General features: G+C 39.2%; 1 protein-coding gene across 3 annotated transcripts; it reads left to right on the top strand.

Annotated features, from left to right (window-relative positions):
* Positions 1-1,686: 1,686 nt before the first annotated feature.
* On the top strand, positions 1,687-24,559 carry rusc2 (RUN and SH3 domain containing 2). Of its 3 annotated transcripts, XM_051893695.1 has the most exons (13): positions 1,687-2,052; positions 8,477-10,189; positions 10,351-10,825; positions 13,428-14,093; positions 14,581-14,778; positions 14,976-15,122; positions 15,539-15,615; positions 15,723-15,897; positions 15,992-16,097; positions 18,476-18,522; positions 18,706-19,783; positions 20,018-20,194; positions 21,974-24,559. In XM_051893695.1, the coding sequence occupies exons 2-13, from the start codon at positions 8,636-8,638 to the stop codon at positions 22,155-22,157; spliced, it is 4,884 nt and encodes a 1,627-aa protein (XP_051749655.1). In that variant the 5' UTR covers positions 1,687-2,052; positions 8,477-8,635; the 3' UTR covers positions 22,158-24,559. The 3 variants fall into 3 exon arrangements, with proteins under 3 accessions (XP_051749655.1, XP_051749656.1, XP_051749657.1); XM_051893696.1 differs by lacking the exon at positions 14,581-14,778 and having other exon boundaries at positions 1,688-2,052; XM_051893697.1 differs by lacking the exons at positions 1,687-2,052; positions 8,477-10,189; positions 10,351-10,825 and adding an exon at positions 12,882-13,055.
* The last annotated feature ends 1,250 nt before the right edge of the window (positions 24,560-25,809 follow it).

Genomic DNA, 25,809 nt, shown 5'->3' with positions numbered 1-25,809 from the left:
GATGGTGAGTAAATAAATAATGACAGGATATTGATTTTTGGGTGAACTATCCCTTTAATTCCTTTAATTTTTAATATTTGTTTTAGTTATACTGTATGCCTCCTTGTTACTAAAAACTTTTAATCTGAAAGCATTATCACATTAATTACTATAGACTGATTAAAAACACAAGAGCCAAAAAGTATTTGGACACTTCATACAACACTTGCAATGCAATAATGCCATTACATTGGATCACAATATATATAAAAACAACTGGCTTTTATTTTAAAGAAAAATATAAATAACTCATTTAAGACAGCAAAATGTTTAATGTATGATTTACATTTTATATATATATATATATATATATATATATATATATATATATATATATATATATATATATATATATACACTGCCTGTCCCCCCCAAAAAGTCACTCTTTGGATTTTAATAGGCAAATACTTAAGAATCTATGAATGGATCATTATTACAGTGATTATTATGTTTCTAGTATGTTATATGTTTGGCAACGATTCTCTTAACCCTTAAAGATGGAGTGTGTAGCTTTTCATTTCTTAAACAACCATGTATTAAGATGTATCATGGCCATATTCTAGGATGACAATGTCAAGATTCACCAGGGTTAAAACTGTGAAAGAATGGTTCAGAGAGCATGAAGAATCATTTTCACACATGAATTGGCACCTCTGAGTCCAGACCTTAATTTCAATTGGGAATTTCATTCAAGTCTTTGGGATGTGCTGGAATAGACTTTACACAGTGTTCACCTCTTGCATTGTCAATACAAGATCATCAAAAATTGATGCACCTCTTGATGGAAATAACATTACAACATTTATTTCCATCGAGAGGTGCATCATTTTTTGGTCAAGATCTTGTATTGACAATGCAAGAGGTGAGCACTCTGTAAAGTCTCCTCCAGCACATCCCAAAAACTTACACTGAGGTTAAGGCCAGTGCCAATTCATGTGTGAAAATGATTCTTCATGCTCTCTCCCAACAATTCTTTCACAATTTGAGCCTGGTGAATCTTGACATTGTCATCCTGGAATATGGCCATGATACATCTTAATACATGGTTGTTTAAGAAATGAAAAGCTACACACTCCATCTTTTAGGGTTAAAAGAACTGTTTCCAAACATATAACATGCTAGAAACATAACAATCACTATAATAATGATCCATTCATAGATTAAGTATTTGCCTATGAAAATCCAAACAGCGACTTTTTTTTTTTATTTATTTTTAGCCGGGCAGTGTATATATACATTATTCAAAAAGATATTTAAACAAATATTTAAAAAAAAGTTGAATGTTTATTTTATTTACAAAAATATATTTGGACTCGAACTGTACATCTGTGGTTTATGAATAAAAATGACTTTTGGACCAGTTGGTTAAAAGTAATGTGAAGTTAGTTCTGAGAAGAAGTCTTGTATCATTTACCAATTTAGCCAGCAGATGCCTATAATTATCTATATGACATTAATACTTGGCTATTAGTGTGCCCTAAATGTATACCTTTTTGGAACAACTGTTTCCCCCAACTATAGCTAAAATTAGTTGGGCCCCCCCAGACAGATGGTCCCTTAAACCATTCATGAGACAGGCCAGCTATTTAACTCTCAGTCCTGAGAGTGAAGGCAGGCATTCTTCGACTGAACAATGAGAAATGCATCTCTAGTAATGACTAGAGAGTAGGCTGAACAAAGAGCTGCCTGCAGGGGACCAGCGGTCCAACACCCCACCCACTCTTACGCTGTCAAGCCACAGTATCCAACGCCGGTCAACTGGACCGAATAGATGTGATTTGTAACCTTCTATCACCTTAAAGATGACCAAAAGTCAGCATTGTAAGAGGACGCACAGTTAGTGTGAGCGCGAGGGAGGGCGCGCTTCATCCTGACGTAGCGCCGCTCGCTCCAGCCCTGCGCCGCTGTTGCGCTCAATATCTTCACCACGAAATCAAACCAAACGTGGCGATCGTTCACCGTGATTTGACATCGTGATCTCTGGGAATCAAGGAGATGACATTTATCGTCAACGTGAGTATAAATGTGGATTGCTTTTATTATTTGAAGGGTAAACACGGTATGGTGAAAGCTAACGGTACTGCCCGCTGGCAAATGTTACATCACTGCTGCTGATTCACATTTAACCGAGACCGTGCTTTTGTTAATTATTAAGACTGAACTAACGCAACATTAATGAGTGTTGTTATTTGAATTATTTCAATGTGGTAAGATAACGTTACATACGTTGTAGATGTGTGCGCGTGCACCGTTACTTCAGCTCATATACGCCCGTTTCTACTCGCGCATCGTCGTTGTTAACATTAAATGTCTGTTTCATGAGGTTTTACGGTCTTGAAGGTGGTTTTCTACGTGTTTAGAATAATGAATTTCCGGAATAATGGCCCAAAAGAGGCACATAGAAACAAGCGGTCATGGACACTGTAGGTTTCTTGTTTTGGTGCTGATTTGACATAATTTATTTATGTTTCCTCTTGGCCTTCATTATGATGGTGCATTGGATTTTTTTAAAAGAAAGAATATACACGTGTTAAATCACTAAATAGGCCAACAGATACAGGGCGTGCTGCTGTTATGTCAAATATGCCATAGTGATTCGCTGTGTGCGCGTGAGGCCTGTGTTTGCGCATATCGATCGCAGCACCAGCGGTTTGTGAACAAACACCAGTCACATCACCACATTAAAACCTCGGGCTTCTTAAATGATATCAAAAACCATATTATCCGAGGGGGGGAAATCGATTTTAGCGAACGAACACAAAATAAGCCGCATATAACGTTAGGCCTGTTAATGTACACGTACAGTATGTGTGTTTGTTAGGTGATTCTTCAGTGTGGTGGACTTTTCTGTCCCTTATGTTGATTTTAAGGAAAATGCTATAAAAATATCCTAATTCTGGAATGAATTAAAATACATTTAAGCTGTTTAAGCTGTTAAGCTGTGATATTTAGTAGCTTTGTTAAGTGTCATTATGGTCATATGGAAACAATCCATTTTTTATTATATAGGCCTACTACGTTTATGGTTAATTTACTTTTAGCTTACTTGTGCAAGGTTTATCTTTCTCAAAAAATACATAAATATAAAAAAAAAATACACCATTACACATACCAAATACAAATCCAATTGAATTTTTTAAAAATAATATAAGACCTTTATTCTTAGACATGTTCTAAATGTTGCAATACAGATGAAACAGTCTGAAAAAGTTACTTTTTTCCCCAAGATTTATAGTTGTCAAAAGTGTCACTAATTAAAAAATCAGCCACTACTGGCATTGCCCGCAACTTTCGTCTATAAATATTGTTCGTATGCACAGGCCCGATCACAGGCCTACTTGATAACACAACAAACATTGAACTTGTAACGTTATGGATCATGATTTATTTTGTGTTACATAATGGATACAGGCTGAAATCTCTTTCTTCCTGCCATTGAAAGAACTTTCTAGTCTGATTCCATTTAACAAAAGCAGCTTGTGTTCAAGAGATGACAGGGAAATGTTGTCATTTAAATTTGAAGCTTATTATTAATTGCGAGGGGTCAAATCTAACCATGATTATGTAATATAGTACAAACAACAAATACCATGGTTTCATTTATTGAAATCATAGTTTAATATGTGATTAATAAGGATGTTTTGGGTAATGTGATTGAATAATTATAGAAGGGCTATAATGGCGTCTGTAGTCTGCTTTTCCTTATTTTTGCTGAACAGGAGCTGGATGTCTACTTTCATCATGTTCACTTTCTACAGCCATGCTATATGAATTTACACATTATTGAAAGTAAGATAAGATAAGAAAATCTTTTATCTCTAGAATTTTCAGACTTTTTTAAGATTTCCAGGCTGCTGCTGCTGCTTTTTTATAGCTTCAATTTTCCTAAATGGCTGTATGAAAAAATGTCTCTTTTTTTAAGTCTTAAAATTACTATATTTTTGTGACCACAAAAAATCAAATCACTTTGGCTATGTTTAGTTAAAACAAAAAAACAAAAAAAAACATAAATAAAAAATAAATAAAATTGCATATTTACCTGTAATCATGTAAAACTAAAAAAAAAAAAAAAAAATATACCAAATTCAGTACTCAGTTGCTTCATAAAAAGCACAAACAGAGCCTGTTTTTAATGTGTTTTTTTACTTGAACATCTCTGTGTTTGTGTGTGAGAGGCATGCCGTCTTGTTGCCATCTGTCTGCAGCTGTCTGTCTGATCTTGTAGTTAAACGCCCAGTCTGTGGAATGTAGTAGCTGTCATGGAGTGTAGTTATGTAACAATGAGATATGAGAGAGAGAGAGAGTTTCTGCCCCCCTTAACCAGCCTCTCTATCCCTTTTTCGTTTTATTTACTACAGCAGTAGATTTTGATGTTGTAATGTAGCTTGACTGGTGCTGATCATTTCAGCCATATAACTACCCAGGTCAATCTAATAGTCTATCACTTGTTTCTCCCTACAGTATGTCTAAGTAGTGTGTGACTGATTTAAAGAAGTCAGGCTAAACTGAGTCATGAATTGCTGGAAATAGCTGCCTCAGTCTGTGTGAACTAATTTCATGTCTAAGATACATTTCAGTGTTTATCCTGCAATGTCAAGCTGAAAGTGGAACTTATCTGCATCCTGTTTTCCACATAGTTTGTTGAGACCCTAAGTCTAGACCCTAACTTAACACTGAGCACTTCTTTCTTCATTAATCTTCATAAAGTTGCATAGAAATGGAAGTAGCATCAGATCTTTTCTTCCGTTTGTGACATATACCTAAGTGAAACGGATTATCGAAAAAGAAAAAAGGTTGGATAAGGACCTGGTTGTGAGTGTGAGCTTGCAGTCAATTGTAAGAACGGGTGGAGTTTAAGTGGACTAAATGATTGGAGAAGTCTGTCATTGATTTTTTTTTTTTTTTTCTTAAGAATTAGCTGTTTATGTGAAAATATTATTTTAATCTTCTAATACCTTTTAGCTAGGAAATCTTGCAGACTGGATAACAACCGATTTACAAAACAAAATTGTTTAAATAAGTTTGATTCAGAATATATATTTCTTGTGATAAACACACACTGACTGGCAGGAACACATGAGTGTTACGTAATGGAGTTTAATCTGGTCAGACTGCAGGACTGTTCAGTGATGGTTCTTATTGACAGGTGATGTTAGCAGAGGATCTCTTGCTGTTTTATGATGCATACGTCTAATGGGCTCCTATCTTTTGGGGTAAAATTCACAGAATTTACATGTTTGTTGTCCTGTGTACTTGTCTACAAAAATAAGTATTGGCAATATACAGTATCTCACAGAAGTGAGTACACCCCTCACTTTTTGTAAATATTTTATTATATCTTTTCATGTGATAACACTGAAGAAATGATACTTTGCTACAATGTAAAGTAGTGAGTGTACAGCTTGTATAACAGTGTACATTTGCTGTCCCCTCAAAATAACTCAACACACAGCCATTAATGTCTAAACCGCTAGCCACAAAAGTGAGTACACCCCTAAGTGAAAATGTCCAAATTGGGCCCAAAATGTCAATATTTTGTGTGGCCACCATTATTTTCCAGCAGTGCCTTAACCCTCTTGGGCATGGAGTTCACCAGAGCTTCACAGGTTGCCACTGGAGTCCTCTTCCACTCCTCCATGACGACATCACGGAGCTGGTGGATGTTAGAGACCTTGCGCTCCTCCACCTTCTGTTTGAGGATGCCCCACAGATGCTCAATAGGGTTTAGGTCTGGAGACATGCTTGGCCAGTCCATCACCTTTACCCTCAGCTTCTTTAGCAAGGCAGTGGTCGTCTTGGAGGTGTGTTTGGGGTCGTTATCATGTTGGAATACTGCCCTGTGGACCAGTCTCCGAAGGGAGGGGATCATGCTCTGTTGGCATTCATGGTTCCCTCAATGAACTGTAGCTCCCCAGTGCCGGCAGCACTCATGCAGCCCCAGACCATGACACTCCCACCACCATGCATGACTGTAGGCAAGACACACTTGTCTTTGTACTCCTCACCTGGTTGCCGCCACACACGCTTGACACCATCTGAACCAAATAAGTTTATCTTGGTCTCATCAGACCACAGGACATGGTTCCTTAGTCTGCTTGTCTTCAGCAAACTGTTTGCGGGCTTTCTTGTGCATCATCTTTAGAAGAGCCTTCCTTCTGGGACAACAGCCATGCAGACCAATTTGATGCAGTGTGCGGCGTATGGTCTGAGCACTGACAGGCTGACCCCCCACCCCTTCAAACTCTGCAGCAATGCTGGCAGCACTCATACTATTTCCCAAACACAACCTCTGGATATGACGCTGAGCATGTGCACTCAACTTCTTTGGTCGATCATGGCGAGGCCTGTTCTGAGTGGAACCTGTCCTGTTAAACCGCTGTATGGTCTTGTCCACCGTGCTGCAGCTCAGTTTCAGGGTCTTGGCAATCTTCTTATAGCCTACGCCATCTTTATGTAGAGCAACAATTCTTTTTTTCAGATCCTCAGAGAGTTCTTTGCCATGAGGTGCCATGTTGAACTTCCAGTGACCAGTATGAGAGAGTGAGAGCGATAACACCAAATTTACCACACCTGCTCCCCATTCACACCTGAGACCTTGTAACACTAACGAGTCACATGACACCGGGGAGAGAAAATGGCTAATTGGGCCCAATTTGGACATTTTCACTTAGGGGTATACTATCTTTTGTGGCCAGCGGTTTAGACATTAATGGCTGTGTGTTGAGTTATTTTGAAGGGGACAGCAAATTTACACTGTTATACAAGCTGTACACTCACTACTTTACATTGTTACAAAGTGTCATTTCTTCAGTGTTGTCACATGAAAACATATAATAAAATATTCAAAAAAATGTGAGGGGTGTACTCACTTCTGTGAGATACTGTATTAAATATACCTACAAGAACAGCCTCAGGAAAAATTTAATTGCTAAATGTTACAATAATGGTTTTAATGCACAATTTCAAGCTTAGTTTTGTAGAAAATGAAGGAAAGTAGATTGAATTCTAAAAAGAAAGATATTCTTTTACATGTTGTCTTGAAAAAAAGGCCAAAAATCATTTTCAAGGCATAAAAACACATGTATATGAGCAACAAATCTAAAATTTAGTGACAACTGGCCCAATAGACCCAAGACTCGTCAGCCAAAGCTTTCTCATATTGGCCCTGGGCCATCCTTATTGTTGAGGCTACTACATATAAAATTAATACTAATAATCTATCATTATAATACTTGCATGTCCAAGTTTAGGCAATTAAAAAAAAAACAAAAAAAAAAACATAATCTTTTTTTTTTTTCCTGGAATTTAATGGCACTCTTCTAGATTATGTCATTGATTTTGCCTTGTGACTATACAATGGGATCTATCACCAACACTCTGACACACACTCATTAAGGCTTTCAGATGATGTAATATGCTCTCTTACTTCACACAGATGCTTTTAGGTCATTTTCAAGCTTTGCATGCCCTATTACTTTTTGCTGTATCTGTTTGCCCCACCAAAAGGTCACTGACCCACAGACATTTCCTCCTTCAAGATTTCCGCCTGTCTAAAATGAGGTCAATGTCCATAACTTACCCCTCCCTTCTTTTCTCTAGTGAATTCAGCACCATTTGTACACCAGAAAAATATACTGTATATCAATTTGAACAAAATAAGAACCAGGGTGAGAGCTGTGGTTCTTATTGGTTAGCACATATGTGCCGTAGTGCTTGTGCGGGTGACAGGAGTCATTTCCTTGTGTCATTTCCTGAATCTTACATTTCCTGTCCTATTTCTTCTATCCCCAAAAATGCCAAAAATATAAAAAGATCACTGTTAGAACCGAAAGTGAGATACTGTAGTTTTATGTAGACTTCACCATCTCCATTACAAGTAAAGCTCTTATTATCTACGAATAATTTACAGTGTGTTGTAAGGACTAATCTGGAAAAGGTCAACACTATGTTTTCACTTGAAAATATTTTTTTTTTATAGTTGCTATGTAGAATGGTTCTCTTGACAATTCACCTCAGTTTTACTGTAAATGGTGTTTAAGAATAAGTTTAAGAATATTTGTTTTAGTTTAATGCATTTACCTTATATTACATATCAGTTAAAATTAAATAAATTATGTATTTATTTACTTGTAAGCACATTCATAGTATTATTCATGGTCTACATTCTGAATCCATTATCATCTATGGACTGTGAGCAGATGGAGGCAGGATCCTGTAAACTGGATTTACTTAATTATTAATTTGTTTGTTTGTCTCTAGGTTTTTGTTTGTTTGTTTGTTTTGTCTGGTTTGTCCCAGTGGATCTTGTTTTTGTTATGTAACTTTTTGTTGAAAATGATATGATTACACAATGACATGCCAAACTAAAATGCCTTGTCCTCTAATATCATACAAGAAAAGAGTTTGAAACTGAATCCTGTCTTGTCTTTTTTTCCAGATGTTTTCCTTCCGCCAAGAGATCCTTTTTAACCTTTTCTTTAATGTTCCTCACTCTCCAAAACCACGGATTGGCATTGGACGTGTAAACTAAAGTCCTTTGAAAACCACCTTCTGCAAATATCCAAACATTTTTTGTCCTCACCCACACTAGGAGAAGATGGACAGTCCACCTAAGCTAGCCGGGGAGACTCTTATTGTCCACCACATTCCGCTGGTTCACTGCCAGGTTTCGAGTTCACGACAGTGCTGTGGTAGTCCTTTGAAAAGGAACAGTAATCCCTTCAGCTGCCCAGAGAACCTGGGATTGATTCGGACAACCTCCCTACCTGAGAGAGACATTCTTCAGCGGGAGGCGTTGGTGTACAGCAGCCTCATACAGACATCGAGCGGCAGCCTTAGCTCTAGTGACACTTTTGGGGATGGAGGAATGAGAGGAGGAGAGAAACGAAGAAGAGGAGGGAGAGAAGGGAGTATGGCAAGCGACACTTCCTCTTTCACCTCAAGCAATTCCGAAGATCAGGCTCAAGGCTTGCCAATGAAGACACGTGAACGGCCAAACTCAAGACGTAACCCCTTTCTGCTCAACACTGAAGATGAAGATGATGAGGATGAAGACAATCTGAATGGATATTTGGAAGACTCCTCTTTTCACCTGCATGGAAATTTGCATGAAATCTCAAATTCAGTGCTTGCAAATGAAGACTTGCCACCTTTCCATCTACATGACCTTGGATTCACCGCTGAACCTTTTCTCTTGCATGGGTCTACAGAAAAACAATGGTGTTCTACAAATGGGCCTAGGGGGGGATCAGAGAGCAGAGACCATACAATAGGTGGGACTTTTGATTTGTCTACTCACATGGAGGGCCTGAACTTGCTGAGATTAGATAGCCAGCGGCGCCACGGAAGCAGTGGTTCCACCCTTTCAATGGACTGTGGTGATCAAGAATGGGGTGAGGATGATGATTATGAAGACCAGTCCATGCAGGGCGGTAGAGGAAGCTCAGAGTGTTCCAGTCTGGCAGCACCGCACTGCTCCTGTTGCAACCTTTCTCAGCCATACCCTGAGCATTTTCAGGAATCATTTTCTGAGTGTCACCAGGGCTACGGCAGTGATTCTTCCTGCAATAGCTCGGATGGAGTGCTGGTTAACTTCAGCACGATTTACAACAAAATGAACAATGTTGTCCCGGCCAAGCCGTTGCTCAATATCAATAGTTCTGATGAGCAATCCTGTGGCTCATCTGTGTCTGAGCTCATTGGGATGTGCGGGACAGAATGTAGCAGTGGACGTGGAGCTTTCTACCTGGACTTACACACTTCGCCAATCGAACCCCCTCAGCATCCTTCAGCCACTCAAGAACATGCAAACTCTTCCTCTGTATCTCAGCCACAAGGTGCCACTATTGAAGTAGATGCCAACTGTAACTCATACCACAACCTCCTTGGAAGTGAGGGACTGTCCTCTGATGAAACCTCTGCCAATGACCTCACTTCGTGTCTTCAAAGCCAAGCTCGCTTGGTCGTAGCAACGCAGAATTACTACAAGCTTGTGACGTGTGACCTTTCTTCCCAGTCCTCTCCCAGTCCGGTTGGATCATCGGTCACAAGCTGCTCAGATGAGCACAGCAAAGGAAGTCCCACTCAGCCAACAGAGTACTACCTATTTCAACAAATGAAAGAGGATGAAGAAGAGGAATATGCAGAGCTGGTATATTATTTACTTCATTTGCTGTTGACTTGTATTTAGCATTTCGTGCCATGCCTCATTCTCTACTCCTTAGCAATATTAAACTACCTTGCATGTTGTATCTTCTTATTTTGTTTCTAGTTACTTTCTGCCTTTACATTCCATTTCTTTTCTTTTACCAGAGTGAAGAAAAGGATCCAACTGAGATTGACTCTCCCCATGAGAATGTGATTGAGGGGCAGGTGTATATCAACATCTCCCCACCTATGACAGCCTGCAATTCAGTTGGTGCTTCGGGGAGTGGTCGACCTCGTTCTCGCAGCTACGATCGTAACCTGGACAAGTCTCCATCTCCTCGCCTTGGATCCTTGGAACGCATGCTCAGCTGCCCTGTTCGGCTCAGTGAGAGTGCAACTCCAAGCCCGCCACCTCCACCACGTGTCACTTCTTTTGCGGAAATAGCAAGAAATAAGAGGAGAACTGGAGGGTCACCATCACAGAGGGGTGGCATAGAGGCCACATCCACACACTCTTACTCTTCTGGAGAGTTCTCGCCCATCCTGGAAGGCCTTCCGCAGGGTCAGAGCCACAGTTTGCCACCACTCACTCGATGCCATAGTCAGGGAAGCTGTGAACAGACTCGAACCAAAGCAGAAGGTAAGAGGAAGTTTTCCACAATATCTTCTAAAAAAGAGGATAGTTAAATTGTGTTGTTTGTAAAAGCTGTTTTATTTTGTGTTGTTTTGTGGATTAACTTGTTTGTAGTTACACTTTAGGTTCTTGGTTGATTTTGGGACTCTTCTTGACTATTTGTTGTAGGGCTGCACGATGAATCGTATTTTAATCGCGATAACGATATCTGTTTCTCTCCACTGATTACAAATAATCGTCACAATATTGGCCCGCTCGTTATTTATCCTGAAAACGTGTTTTTCTTTGGGATATGCTTGTGGTTGCCAGATGCAAAGAGCTTAAATCCCCCAAATAGAGCTTTTCCCTTAAAAAGATATACTGTCTTCCTCTGTGTTTTACTTTATCTGTGCAATCTGGCAACTCTGTGCACGCGCTCCCTCTAAATGCGGAAGAGGCGCTGATGATATGAAAACAAACGTGTGTTGGAGTTTAGCGATCTCCACAGTGAAATTCTGCTTTAATGAAAGTGTCATACAGCCAGTCTTTGTTTCTTCACAAGCCACTCATACTATTTGTGTGACTAAATCTGCCATGATCAAATCTTCAGCGATGAATTTCAACAAATGCAACACGGATCTCCACCTTACTGTTTGCAGAATGCACTTTTGCAACCTATGTGACAATTCAATCGGGAAAATGAACATAGTTTGTAATTATTGGGAATAATATTAGGAGTTTTGCTGTTTTATCTTTTGAAGTTCCTAAAGGTTTTACCAGTTTTCATAATGTTAATCAGTTGAAAATGACATTTTTTTTTAATATCAAAGAGCATCGTTCTTTGCTTTATGAATTTGCAGGGCAATCTGAATCTGGTTTGTCTCATTTGCAAACGAATTTTGTTGCTTTAAAAATCTAATGTGAATACAGAAAGCGTTCACCAAAACCATGTGTTTTGTATTGATTTACCATCTAACGAAGTTATCATAGTTGGTTAAATGAATTCAGTGTGCCACCTACAGGCCTTTTGGGTGAAGTGTAGGTTGGGAAAGAACGTGCAAAACTACATTACCCTTTTTGATAGAATAATCGTGATTAATAATCGTGATTATAATTTTGAGCAAAATAATCATGATTATCAGTTTAACCATTATCGTGCAGCACTAATTTGTTGGTTGGGTAACGAGTAGCGACATAACTGTGAACAATTCTCTAGCATTTTAGACCTAGCTAGTAAACATTGTGTATTCTTAGTGATTGCCCTTAACACAATGTTTTGCTTTATTGTCCAAGCCAATTTGGTTAGCATCTGCTAAAAACATAAATGTAAATGTACCACTGTTTCCTCTTGGGCAAGTTGCTAGGCTGATGTTAAGAAGGGGTTTTTAGCACTTTGATCTGTGGTTACTAGGTTGTTCTGGGTGGTTGGTAAAGTATTACTAGGAAGTTCTTGATGGTTCCTTACTGTCCCAATTCAAAATAGCCCACGCAAAGTTTCTGATATTCTGGTCTTCTAGATACTGTGTGACTTTGGACCCAAAATGTAAATTCAGTAATCGTTTACTCCTCACGTCATTCCAAAGCCATATGACTTTCCTCCATGTAATACAAAAATATCCCCAGAATCTCTTTCTGTGGAGGAATGAATGTCATGTGGGTTTGGATCAACATAAGGGTGAATGAAATATGACAATGTTTGGGTAAAAAAAAAAAAAAATTATTTATGTATTGTATAGGCTTTTTAAAGCTATTTTATAGTCTGCCAGTTGAAATTCAAGTCTGATATCTTAGGAAAGTAATAGCTTAGGAAAGTAACTATCTTCTTCAAGCTGCATTATTTGAGGTATTAATGTCTGTAGCACAAGCAGTGCAAGAGTTGAGAGTTGTTTAATAATTAGGTTAAAGGATTTGAAAATGTAAGAGAAATAGGCAGTGTCTGATAACAGACAGGTTAGCTTGTGTTGTGTTACTGCAGTGGATGTTAATTCTCCTTAATGCTCTGCTGCCCCTGCTGGCTGTAACTGAGTACAGCAGTGTACTAAGAGCTCTGACATATGAGTATTCAGGCATGTGGAGCCAACAGTTTGCGCAATAGCCGAGTGACGTTTCACACACACTCTGTGCCGGTCAGAGCACACGCAAACACATACCCAGAGGTGTACACAGAGGAGCTTCATAAACAGGCTGTTTTGGACATAACATCCTGGTTGTTTTTGTATCTCTGTTGGTCATTATGTTTTTGGAGCAGTGTTTTAAGGTATGTGTTTAACAGAGTTGGATTTTTTTTTTTTATATATGAAAGGTTATGTTTCAGTTTCATAATAAGACTCTGTTGTCTCCTTTGCTATTGCTATTGCTACTGCTGGGTTTTATTCCAGCTGTTTTAAAATGCTGTGTCACTGCCATAGCCATTCTAGTTTAAATTCAGGTCAGATAATTTGCTTCATATTATAATTATGTATCTATAACAGTTCGTTTATAATGATATAGCTTTAGATATGGTTCATGTATGCATTACTGTCTTGAATGCTACTCTTCCATAGATTCTGATGTTTTGTTCTTCATATCTCTTATTTTCTCTCCAATCCCTCTTTACTCTCTGCTCCATCTCTTGTCTTTCTACCCCTAGGTGGCCTGTCTAGCTCCACAGACTCCTCTCCGGTTGTAATTCGCTATAGCAAAGATCAACGTCCAACCTCATTGCCTATTCAGCCCTTCACTTTCCAGCACCAGTTCGGAAAACCCCAGGCGAAGCCTATCCTTCCACTTCTGGACGGATACATCAGCCATATGCAGGCTCGAGGGGCTACAGTGCCTGAGGGTGGTGAAGATGAGTCGGAAGAAGACCACAGGCCACCTCATGACACCTCCACGGCACCTACAACAGTGCGGCCTTCCCCACTGGGCAGCTACTCCCCAGTTCGCATTCAAGGTGCACCCACCTCTTCTGGAACCTGCTCGACATGCACTCCAACCCCGGGTGGTCCGAGGCCGCCACGTTCCCTCTCTTGCCCCATCTCTGCGGGTCTTCTGCCCCAGCATACCCCACCTGGAGTGGCCATACGTACAGAGACTCCTAAACTCACTCCCTTACCTCCTACACCGCCTCCACCTCCGCTGATGAAGCAGAGTCCGTTGATGCCTGCGTTGCCCACTAGAAGTCACTGTTTCCACCGTGGCAATTTGCCGACGCTTCCCAGCTCTGGTCTCAGTCCTCTTGGACAGTTGGAGCCAGCGCCACAGGAAGAGCCAGTGAAAGTTTTACCGGCATGTGTGACACAGCGCCAGCCTAATGGTAGGTTCAGAGAAAAATGAGTGAATTCAGACACAGCTCTAGACACTACTTTGTGTTGTATGACTTTATAATTGAAACTCATGTTATGAAACTCAAATTTTTGTTTTTTCTGCTTTCAAAAAAAAATAAAAAAACATGAATATGGTTTGCTTCAAGTGCTTCTGGACTGAGTCGGATAGGCCAAAAGAATCATATTTGACTATCTGAACAAAGCCTTAGCTTCCATACTTAGACCTTGGCTTTTCTTTCCTTTAACTGCTGCTAACAACTTCTCTTTTCTATCCCTCCTGTTTCCACTTCTGCCCATGTTTTGCATTTCATCACTTTGGTATTTCAACAATTTCATCTTACCCTTCTTTCCCTTTTGCTATTTTTTCCTGTATATGTCCATCCATCTTACTTCCCATTCACCAATACTTTTTTCTTTCTCTTCATATTCCATCCATCCTTTGCCACCATCCCCTTTTCCTTCCATTTTGCCTTCCAGTGCACCACCTCTCCCCACAGGCATTGAAATGGAGAGAGTACAGGCGCAAGAACCCTTTGGGTGTGGAGCGCGGTAAAGATGGCCATCATTCTTTCTCTTGTGCTTTGGAAACCAAGAGACCTGGAACTCGTATCATGCGACGCAATGTGTTTGATTTCCCTCCAACCAATCAACCACTCAGCTTCGGCAGACTGAATGGTGCTGAACCAATTTCTGTCACCCAATGGGAGTTTAGGGGGAGGAGCTGGAAAGGGGGCTGGGGTGGGGGTAATTTTGTATGTAGTTAGTGAACACTTAAGTTTGACAATGACGTTATCTTTTGTCTGTTTTATACAGTACACTGTCTGTTTGTTGTATGTTTACATTTATCTAACTGATATTATTTTTGTTTTCAGGGCAGTCATTGAGGCAACTGCCGCAGTGCTACAGCGATTTCTTGCCTGATTATTTCTCTCAGACAGAGCGCCCCCCAGAGGAATTTTGCTTATCTCCTGATGCCAATACTGATGAATCCATTTCTATAGACCTGTTGCAGAAGAGAGGTGTGTGATTTGTGGCACATCATTTTTGCATTTTAAATGACCTTTATCTCATTATGGTCATATATACAGCAATACAATAACCCCAGCAAGCACATCTTTAAAGCTTGATGTGGTTAATATGAACCTTATCGTTGTGGTGAGCCCTTTAGCTCTTAAATCACTGTTGCATATGAATCTGCAGTGAATGTTAAGTGTGTCCTAGTGAGTAGAATGCAAAAGCGATCTAAGTCTCCTGATATTATTCCTACTGGGTCTTCCTGTCAATCAAACATGGCCCATTTGCTTTCCTCTCATCTCACAGATTGACAGGTCCCATCAACGAGACCCTCTGAACTGCATAAGGCCATGACAGACTGCGTTTATGTGTACATACTCTTTGTTGGAGTTTAATTTGATTAGATGTCCTTTTCTACTAGGTTTGGTGAAGGCCATAAACACAGCAGTGGATCTGATAGTTGCTCATTTTGGAACCAGTCGGGATGCAGGAGTTAAGGTAATAACAGTGAAATAACAGTGTAATATACTTGAGTTCAAGTGTCTCACTAAAGGCATTAAAAGCATTGACAGTACCCTCTGGTCCACTTTCGCTCTCTCTTACAGGCCAAATTGGGTAATAGCTCTGTTAGTCCGAATGTGGGTCATCTTATTCTAAAGTACCTGTGTCCTGCCATTCGTGAGATACTGCATGATGGACTGAAAGCGTATGTACTGGACCTGATCATTGGACAACGCAAAAACCAGCCCTGGAGTGTGGTCGAGGCCTCCACACAACTCGGTATGAGAGGAATGGTGATGATGATGATTATTATTATTATTATTATATGAATGAGGATGAAGGAAATGATTTATGTTTATCCTTTCTGTCCTAGGTCCTTCTACACGAGTTTTGCACAGTCTATTTTCTAAAGTCAGTCAGTATTCTGAGCTGACCAATCACAGTATGAGACTCAATGCCTTCATCTTTGGCCTGCTAAAGTAAGCCTCTTTCATGTTTCGCTCTCTTTTCATCTCCCTGCTTTCCCTTTCACTCTTTCTAATCATGTTCATCTTCACACTGCCTATGAAAGCACATTTTTTTACCTTTCATCATTTTTGCTTGTTAAAGCATGAACATGAAATCAAAATGGATTTCTTAATTAATTTCCTTAATAAACATTCCTTTATTGTGTGATTCGTTGGATTCCTGAATATAACCTTTCAATTGGAAATGCATTATGGAAGCCGGATGCATTGCGAATGCTGACTTTAAAATGGATCCTTGGTTTCATCTCTGCTATTTGATCCTTTTTAAAAATTTATTTATGAAATAAATATTCTGCAAGCACCGTTTGAGAGCATACAGCATGTTTCTTTTAGCAGTCAAAGTCTTTAACAGTCTTTACATTCAGTACTGGCCACTTTTAATACATTTTGCTACTTACCTTTTAGAACAGTCTTTGCATTGCAAGTATGCTTATGATCTCTTAAAATGGCGTCTTGGTAGGCATCTAACTAGGTTTTGGAACAGATCGACAGTGTATAATTTTTATCAGCACTGTAACAAGCCAGGCCTGAAAAACTCAAATCATGCTGTCTAAAGCTCTGCAGTGTGATTCAAGAAGTCTTTAGAAGTCTTCAAAGGCTTCATTTTTGCTTTGATGGGTCTTGACATAGTCATCTCAGCTCCTGTGCAAACTTTCTCCTTTCCACTCCCATTAAAATTACATTCAGACACACAGCGCTTTGATCATTGGTTTCAATTATGCATTCTGCAGCATGCTGATCTCTCTCTCACTCTATCTGACTGTCTCACTCTGTGATGTGGTCACTCTGCTTCTTAAGATCAATACAGTGTACAGTAACCATGTTTGAGGGTCCTTGTTGTTGCACTTGTAGTATTTCACTTGTTTAAAACAGATTTGTGTAGTCCAGGGGTCTTCAACCGGGGGTCAGCAATCCCTAAGGTCTACAGCACTACTGCATGGCAATTACTTCTTGATCTCAAAGTATTTTTTGATAAACACTTTTTTTTTTTTTTTTTTACATAAACTGTTTATAGCTAGTCATCATGACTTGCTGCCTTCACGTGTAATTTTGAATGTTAGTAGGTCTTAATAAAACATTATCTAGTGGTCTAATACTTTCATTTGTAATATCTAATAAACACATTTGTGTTACATAATATGCCACATAACAAATTTACAATAAAGCTCATCCTCATATATAAACACACACACACACACACACACACACACACGTAGTATGTATGCATATTATCATCCTGACAAAAAAAAATAATGTATCACAGTTTCCACTTCCAAAAATGGTGACAACATGCCCATTCCAAAATATTAAAGGGTTAGTTCACCCAAAAATGAAATTTCTGTCATTAAGTACTCACCCTCATGTCGTTCCACACCCGTAAGACCTTCGTTCATCTTCGGAACACAAATTAAGATATTTTTGTTGAAATCAGATGGCTCAGTGAGGCCTGCATAGCCAGCAATGACATTTCCTCTCTCAAGATCCATTAATGTACTAAAAACATATTTAAATCAGTTCATGTGAGTACAGTTGTTCAATATTAATATTATAAAGCGACGAGAATATTTTTGGTGAAATCCGAGAGTATCTGATCCACACATAGGCAGCAACGCCATTGCACCTTTTGAAGTCCAGAAAGGTAGTTAAAAACATGGTTAAAATAGTCAACGTGACTACAATTTGAACCGTTGTCATACGTAGTGAACTCAGTGCAGGCTTCCTTGTTTACGTCCGAATGCCAGCTCATTATTGGCAGGATCCTGCTCACGTGTTCAGCTTCGGCCAATATTCATGAGACAATAAAGACTGGAGTAATTCAGAGGAATATTTCACAGGAATAAAGTACATTGTAAAATGTATTAAAATGGAAAACAGTTATTATTAATTGTAACTATTTCACAATATTTGTGATTTTACTGTATTTTTGATCAATTAAATACAGCCTTGGTGTGCATAAGAGAGTTCTTTCAAAAACATTAAAAATTGCATCGACCCCAAATATAATGGAAAAGATATATTAAAAGATGATATATATTTTTTTATAATAAAATGTGTATTAAAAATGCAAGATATAAGATTAAAATAGTATTTATTAGAGTATTAAATTATTTAAATATATTAATATAGTATTATATGCATGTTATCATACGCTGGACTTACAAATACAGTACACCACTCAATTTTGCACAATTTGTAACAGGGTGTCCCTGCTCTCTGCTCTATGTCCAAGGTTGAAGACCCCTGAACTAGTATAAGTGTATTATTTTCTGTTATTATGCAGTAATGTTCCAGGTTTGAATTTTAGCTCACTTGCCTTAACTGTTTTTCAGCTTGCGATCTTTGGAATTCTGGTTCAATCACATTTATACGCATGAAGGTAGGAAAATACTTTCTGCACTTTTCACTGTCTTGTTCAAGAGTAGCTGGCTTGTTCATAGTAATGGTGATGTAGAGCCAGGATTTGTAGCTTTCAAATACTGTATTGCCAGCATAATTCTAATATTTAGTGGGGTTTTTTGTGTGGCTGTCTGTCTTTTCTCTCTATGACATGGTTCCTCAGATATCATAGCAGCACACTACCACCCATGGGGTTTCCTACCCCTGTCTCAAGGGGCGTGCCAGCCACTGTTCGAAGAGTTACTGCTGCTGCTTCAGCCGCTATCACTGTTGCCCTTTGACCTTGACCTGCTTTTTGAACCACACCAGCTACAGAAAGGGGAAGAACACCTGAGACGCAAAGAACAGCTGTGTTCTGCACGCCAAGGCCTCGACCAATCAGATCGCTCCACCTTCCAGCTAATGCGAGGCTGTGGAATGTTGGAGTCTGGTGCACAGGAAGTGGGAATGCTGCCTCAGAGAGAAAAATTCATGCTGAGAGACGAGGACAGCCGGTTTAGGACGGAGGGAGTGACATTAAAAATGAAACGAGATGGGCGGAAGAGTGCAGGAGCAGAGTGTGAATCACGGAATAAGGAGGCTGGAGTGGGCAAAGAGTGTTTGCGGAAGAGTGACGCAGGGCAGATAGAGGGCGGTGGGTGGTGTGCTGGCAGGATGAAGGGAGTTGGAGAAGACTGTGAGAAGGAGAAAAGGAGAGAAAGAGAAGGAGATGGAGCCAAACAGAGAAACCGACAAGCTGGCTGGTGGTATCAGCTGATGCAAAGTTCACAGGTTTACATCGACAACTCTGCTGAGGGCTCAAAATTTGTGAAGTGGGAGAAGAGGAGGAAAGCAGGCATTGAAAGTTACCGGCAAAGCCATCCTCCTCCTAGAGAAGGTGTCGTTGAGGGGGCCGAAGCCATTCAACAGATGGATGAACAGGTGGAACATAGTCGGACCAGCAGTAGCAATAATAATAGTGTTGGCAATGGGGTCCTCCACCAATTAGCATTGTCAGAACCCACCAAAGCTGTAAAGGGGAAGCCATCGTGGATGGGAAGTCCACCGGAATCAGTGCTCACTGAGCTGAAGAAGAGTAAGGAGAAGCAGCTAGAATGCCAGGATGCCTATGAAGGGGTTCAGGCCCAAGCAGGAGCAGGAGAGGATGGGTCGGCCCAGGTGCTCCGCTGGGGGCGGCTGTTTGGAGCTGGAAATGCAAGCAAGATTGAGAAAAGTGAGCAGAAATCAGTCAGGAAACAAAGGTGAGTGGGAAAGCATCCACCTCTTTCCATTGGAGAGTAATCAGTCAGCATGTTTTGTGATATATATATATATAATTTTTTTAATTTTTTTTTTTTTTGCCAAACTTAAATGGCTTTATTTTAACAATGATTTGGTTTTACACATTGCCAGCTGCTAACTACAATTTTTACAAAGGTAATTTTAATATAAACTTACAGATAACTTTTCTCTCTTTTCTATCTATATGTTCTCAGATTGCCGTCTGGTTGGTTGAGTCTTGACCGTTCTGTTTTGGATTTGGTGGCCCAGTCTGTTGGAGTGGGAAAAAAAGCAGAGCAACAATCTCTCACATCTCAAAGCCAAGAATCCCACCTTGGCCCAACTGAACAAGCACAAACACAGAAACCCCCAACACAGAGACAAGCCCCTCGGTAATGTTGTTAGACAATATATAATAACTAAATTTGTGTTTCCAAAAGGAAACCAGTGCTTGACAAGGCAGCTACATAAGTTTTTAATAAACTTAAGTTTTAGGCTTTGATTCAGGTTGCCTAAATGAATTCCAAACATTGTCACTGTCATGACGCTCAGTACACGTCTTGCTTTCAGTCATCTGTACACAGGAATCAATGCCTCTTGATTCTGTGCCACTTTGTAATGTAATGGTGGTTATGGAGGATTAAAGATACAATAGATAATAAAAAAGATAAAAAGACCAATTACAATTCAGTATGCAAATATTACAATGACATCACTGGTGTCAGTAGGTCAGTGAGATTTAAAAAACAAAACAAAAAAAACATGAATATTAAATTTCTTGTATTATAGATACAAACGTCAAAAATACATTGCACAACATAAAAAACAAGACTGACATTTTGAGATTAATTAATTCCAACAAACTGAGGGTACGTGTACATGACAATGGTGGACAAAAGTTTTTCCTTTGTGTTTTTCATGTACAGACGATAACATTGTCAAAACAATCCCTGTTCACATGGATCCACGAAAACTACTAAAAACGCTGTATTATGCTGCCAGGCCAGTAGTTGGCGATGTCACTTTGTAAAGAAACACTACGCACCTATAGACTGAACATGTAACATGGGCATGATGTCACCATTTTCAAAAATTCATGTTTTTGTTGTTTACATGGAGACGATAACGGTATTGTTTAAAAAAAACTTGCACTTTGAAACCAATTTTCAAAAGTTTGCATTTTTTCAAGCCCCCAAAAAGCCATTGTCGTGTAAATGAACTGCCAAAACGCATAAAAAGATTTCCGTTTTTAGTAGAAAACTGTGTATTGTAAACAGCAAAAAATAGAATGAGGGAAAAAATAGAATGTTTGTTGAATATTAAAGGGTTAGTTCACCCAAAAATGAAATTTCTGTCATTAAGTACTCACCCCCATGTCGTTTTACACCTGTAAGACCTTCGTTCATCTTCGGAACACAAATTAAGATATTTTTGATGAAATCCAATGTTTCAGTGAGGCCTCAATTGCCAGCACTGTCACCGAACTTCTCAAGATTATAAAAAATAAAATAAAATAACTTTTCAACAATATCTAGTGATGGCAGATCTCAAAACACTGCTTCATGAAGCTTCGAAGCTTTACAAATCTTTTGTTTCGAATCAGTGATTCGGATCGCTTATCAAACTGCCAAACTGCTGAAATCACGTGACTTTGGCGCTCCGAACAACTAGATATTGTTGAAAAGTCGTTATTTTATTTTTTGGTGCACAAAAAATATTCTTGTTGCTTTATAATATTAAGGTTGAATCACTGTAGTCACATGAACTGATTTAAATACGTTTTGAGTACCTTTCTGGATCTTGAGAGGTTCGGTGACATTGCTGGCAATAGAGGCCTCACTGAGCCATCAGATTTTATCAAAAACATCTTAATTTGTGTTCTGAAGATGAATAAAGGTCTTACAGGTGTAGAGCGACATGAGGGTGAGTAATTAATGACAGAATTTTCATTTTTGGGTGAACTAACCCTTTAAGTGCTGCCTTGCAAAGCACTATAATTGTCTAAGCACATTTAATGTAATTATTTGAAAATGAAAAGACATTACTGCTATACCTGATTAATTCTACATTTTCTTTCTTTCTTTCTTTGATTCTCTCTCGATCCCTCTCTCTTTCCCTTTGTTGTTTCCTGATTTCTCTCTCTTTATCCCTCTGTTTTCCATCTCTTTCAGTGAAGTGAAGGCGTTATGCCATCATATTGCCACAGAGCCAGGCCAGCTCAGTTTCCACAAAGGTGACGTGCTGCAGGTACTCAGCAGGGCAGACTCTGATTGGCTGCTGTGTGCTCTGGGGGACAGCCAGGGCCTTGTTCCCATCATATACGTCACACTGATTGAGGACAGTCAGGAGCGCTGAAACTCATAGGCTCTGAAAGAGATGGGAGTGAGATGCGATTGGGGACAAAGAGGAGGGTCACTGCTTTTCTGAATATAAAAGCTGCTGCACAAGTGATGAGTCTTGACGGATTCATTTTGTGCTTGCATGTGTATGTAAACACCAATACACCAGTACACACATAAAAACATCACACTTTGCTGTTGTGAAAGCACCCTCTTTGTTTCAGTGAACAGCAACGAGCCAACCAGTGATTAGAAAGTGTAGATCTAGTTTCTGAGTAGTGAAATTGTTTGCAATGAGCCATCAGGTTTTGCAACATAGCTTGTAATCATAAATGTCAATAGCCTTTTAAAAGAACTAAAAAACCAAATGACGTTGTTAGATGACACTACTGGCGCATATGCCTTGTCTTTATTAAATACTGTATGATTTTATGTAATCTAGATGTTAACCAATTCATGTGTTGCAACCGACAGTGCGTGCACGTTCCCTTCAGAGGCCGTGCGTAACCTGGAGGTCATTCGTGAACATCTCGTTCCTACTCGCAAACCAGTCGTGCAAATAACTGTATGAAGCTGAATAGTACATCACTGAATAAGGGACACCTCAGTTTTTACTGCAAGTCTACAGGAGTTAAAGCTCATTAGAATTAAAAAAGATAAAAAAATTCCCAGCCTTATATGACAAGGGAATTTTTTTCTCCGAACTGTGCTGCTTTGACAGATAAATAGGTCGGCTAATGCTATCAACACAATCTCTAACCATTCATTTCAAGCTTTTTTTTTTACCAATAAGGGATCATTTACAGCAAGATTGTTTGCATGTAATGGATTGCACCTCAAATGCTTTGCTTTTCTGATACTTAACTGATTTGAAGAGTTCCATCTTTGACCCTAAATGTACTATATTCCTTCCTATAACATTTGCACAATCTGCAGGAGATACAGAAAGGGAGGACGTGTCTAATGTTTGCGTACTTTAGACTTTTGGTTGTTTTGTTTTGGTCTAAGGAGCGTTTGAATTCTTTTGGCCTATATTTATTAAGAAGAGGAACAGATGGATGCATAGATAGAATGGGATGGATTTATAGAGTTTTATTGATGTAGTTGAATAAATGGCAAGCAAAAAAAAAAAGTTTAATGGGGTTTAGTGGCAAATCCCTTCCCCTTTAAATATTTTAAATTCATGAGATGATTTCCTCCAGCTATCAATATGATCTTGCTTGAATAATATCTGCAAATAATACTTTATTCTGCTTTTTGCAGTTGAGGACAAAAAGAGAAATTTGAACAAGGATGGTGAAATACCACATAAAATATTGCAGTGTGGTACCATATTGTGCATTAAGTTATGGCCATTTAATGTGCTAAATTTAACTCAAGGTGAGGCCTTATGGAAGGGAATGTGTATTATGTATTTTATTATAGCATTAAATTATTTCAGGACTTGAGGATGATCAGCAATTTTATTTAAAATTATCTCGGGCCCTGTATGACACTTGATATGCTTTTGCTTAAAGTAATATATAAAATCATATTTTGATTTGATTTTTTCAAATTGCTTTATTAAGACATCAATAGATGATTGTCAGAGTATGTTTTTGTTAAAACAGTTTTATGATTTTTTTTATGATTATTTTCTGTTTATAAAATGCATTAGTCATTATTTTATGTATTTCTAATTGTACATATGTTGCATTCTCATATCCTCGAAAGGAAAATGACTTGTTATTAACAGCTTTTAATGCTAACAGTTAATAACGAAAACCATTCAAATGTATATTATATTGATATGGGATGTTATGAGTAGAAGAAAATGCTCTCACACAAAAAGCTGCGCAATCTAGATTTTAGTGCTGCTGCTTTAGGTCAATCTTGGTCACTTAAAGGTTTGTCTGCTGGTCTTCCAAATACGCTTGGCTTTTCACTGAATCCCACCTGGAAAATATCAGAGAGAGAGAGAGAGAGAGAGAGAGAGAGAGAGAAAGAGAAAGAGATTGTGAGAGAAATAGCTGTCCAGTGCCTTTTGAACCAATGTGTCTGCTAGTGAGATTCAAGAGTGTCTCCTCACGAGTGGTTGGTGCCATTTTCTTCTGTATGAGGCGGGAGTTAAAAGAAACTGGCATCCGTTTTGGATAAAGCCTGTTATTACTTCTTCATGCAGATTGAAAGAGAATAAACACCAGTGAAAGAGAGGAAGAACACCAGTGAAAGAGAGGAAGGCTTAGTTGGGAGTTTGATGTTTGTTTGTGCAATGTTCTTTTTCTCTCTGTCCCTCTCTCTATCTGCTTTGATAATCCAAATATTTCTGGCCTGTATATACTGTATGATACCTGTAGCTCACCTGACTCTCCTGTTGTGCTCCTATAACATTACCATCATGTATGAATATCAATAACAAAGTGCTCATGTGAACACCGATGCAGAGCCTCCTGTCCTTTTTTTCCCCCTCATTTAAGTGTTTGAGATGTACTGTCTTTATAAGAACAATATTTTGATTATGGCTCATTCATTTTAACAATTGATTTGCATTTTTCAAGATCCATACACCACTTGAATCAAAACAGTTACACTGACATTTCACTGATAAATATTTGTTTGTTAATTAATTGTTTTGAAGCAAGTAGCCTATATACAGTGCATCCAGAAAGTTTTCACAGCGCTTCACTTTTTCCACATTTTGTTATGTTAGCCTTATTCCAAAAGGGATTAAATTCATTATTTTCCTCAAAATTCTACAAACAATACCCCATAATGACAACATGAAAGAAGTTTGTTTGAAATCTTTGCAAATATATTAAAAATAAAATAAAAATAAAAAGTCTCATGTACATAAGTATGCACAGCATTTGCTCAATACTTTGTTGAAGCACCTTTGGCACCAATTACAGCCTCAAGTCTTTTTGAGTATGATGCTACAAGCTTGGCACACCTATTTTTGGGCAGTTTCTCCCATTCTTCTTTGCAGGACCTCAAGCTCCATCAGGTTGAATGTGGAGCATCGGTGCACAGCCATTTTCAGATCTCTCCAGAGATGTTCAATCGGGTTAGAGTCTGGGCTCTGGCTGGGCCACTCAAGGTTGTCCCGTAGCCACTCCTTTGTTATTTTGGCTGTGTGCTTAGGGTCGTTGTCCTTTTGGAAGATGAACCTTCGACCCAGTCTGAGGTCCAGAGTGCTCTGGAGCAGGTTTTCTTCAAGGATGTCTCCGTACATTGCTGCAGTCATCTTTCCCTCAATCCTGACTAGTCTCCCAGTTCCTGCCGCTGAAAAACATCCCCACAGAATGATGCTGCCACCACCATGCTTCACTGTAGGGATAGTATTGGCCAGGTGATGAGCAGTGCCTGGTTTCCTCCAGACATGAAGCTTGCTATTCAGGCCAAAGAGTTCAATCCTTTTACTGAGGAGTGGTTTCCATCTGGCCACTCTACCATACAGGCCTGATTGGTGGAGTGCTGCAGAGATGGTTGTTCTTCTGGAAGGTTCTCCTCTCTCCACAGAGAAACGCTGGAGCTCTGTCAGAGTGACCATCAGGTTCTTGGTCACCTCCCTGACTAGGGCCCTTCTCCCCTGATCGCTCAGATTGGCCGGGCGGCCCGCTCTAGGAAGAGTCCTGGTGGTTCCAAACTTCTTCCATTTATGGATGATGGAGGCCACTGTGCTCACTGGG

This window comes from Ctenopharyngodon idella, chromosome 5 (assembly GCF_019924925.1).
Source record: "Ctenopharyngodon idella isolate HZGC_01 chromosome 5, HZGC01, whole genome shotgun sequence".
NCBI lineage: Eukaryota > Metazoa > Chordata > Actinopteri > Cypriniformes > Xenocyprididae > Ctenopharyngodon > Ctenopharyngodon idella.
Note: the sequence above shows the minus strand (reverse complement) of the source record. Positions and strands in the feature narration are given on the sequence as shown.

Excerpts from the sequence above, each read along its gene's own strand:
- rusc2 (XM_051893695.1), top strand. The coding sequence starts at position 8,636 with ATGGACAGTCCACCTAAGCTAGCCGGGGAGACTCTTATTGTCCACCAC. Across the intron at positions 10,826-13,427 it reads GACTCGAACCAAAGCAGAAG|GTGGCCTGTCTAGCTCCACA; the intron begins GTAAGAGGAAGT and ends TTCTACCCCTAG. Across the intron at positions 14,094-14,580 it reads GACACAGCGCCAGCCTAATG|TGCACCACCTCTCCCCACAG; the intron begins GTAGGTTCAGAG and ends TTTGCCTTCCAG.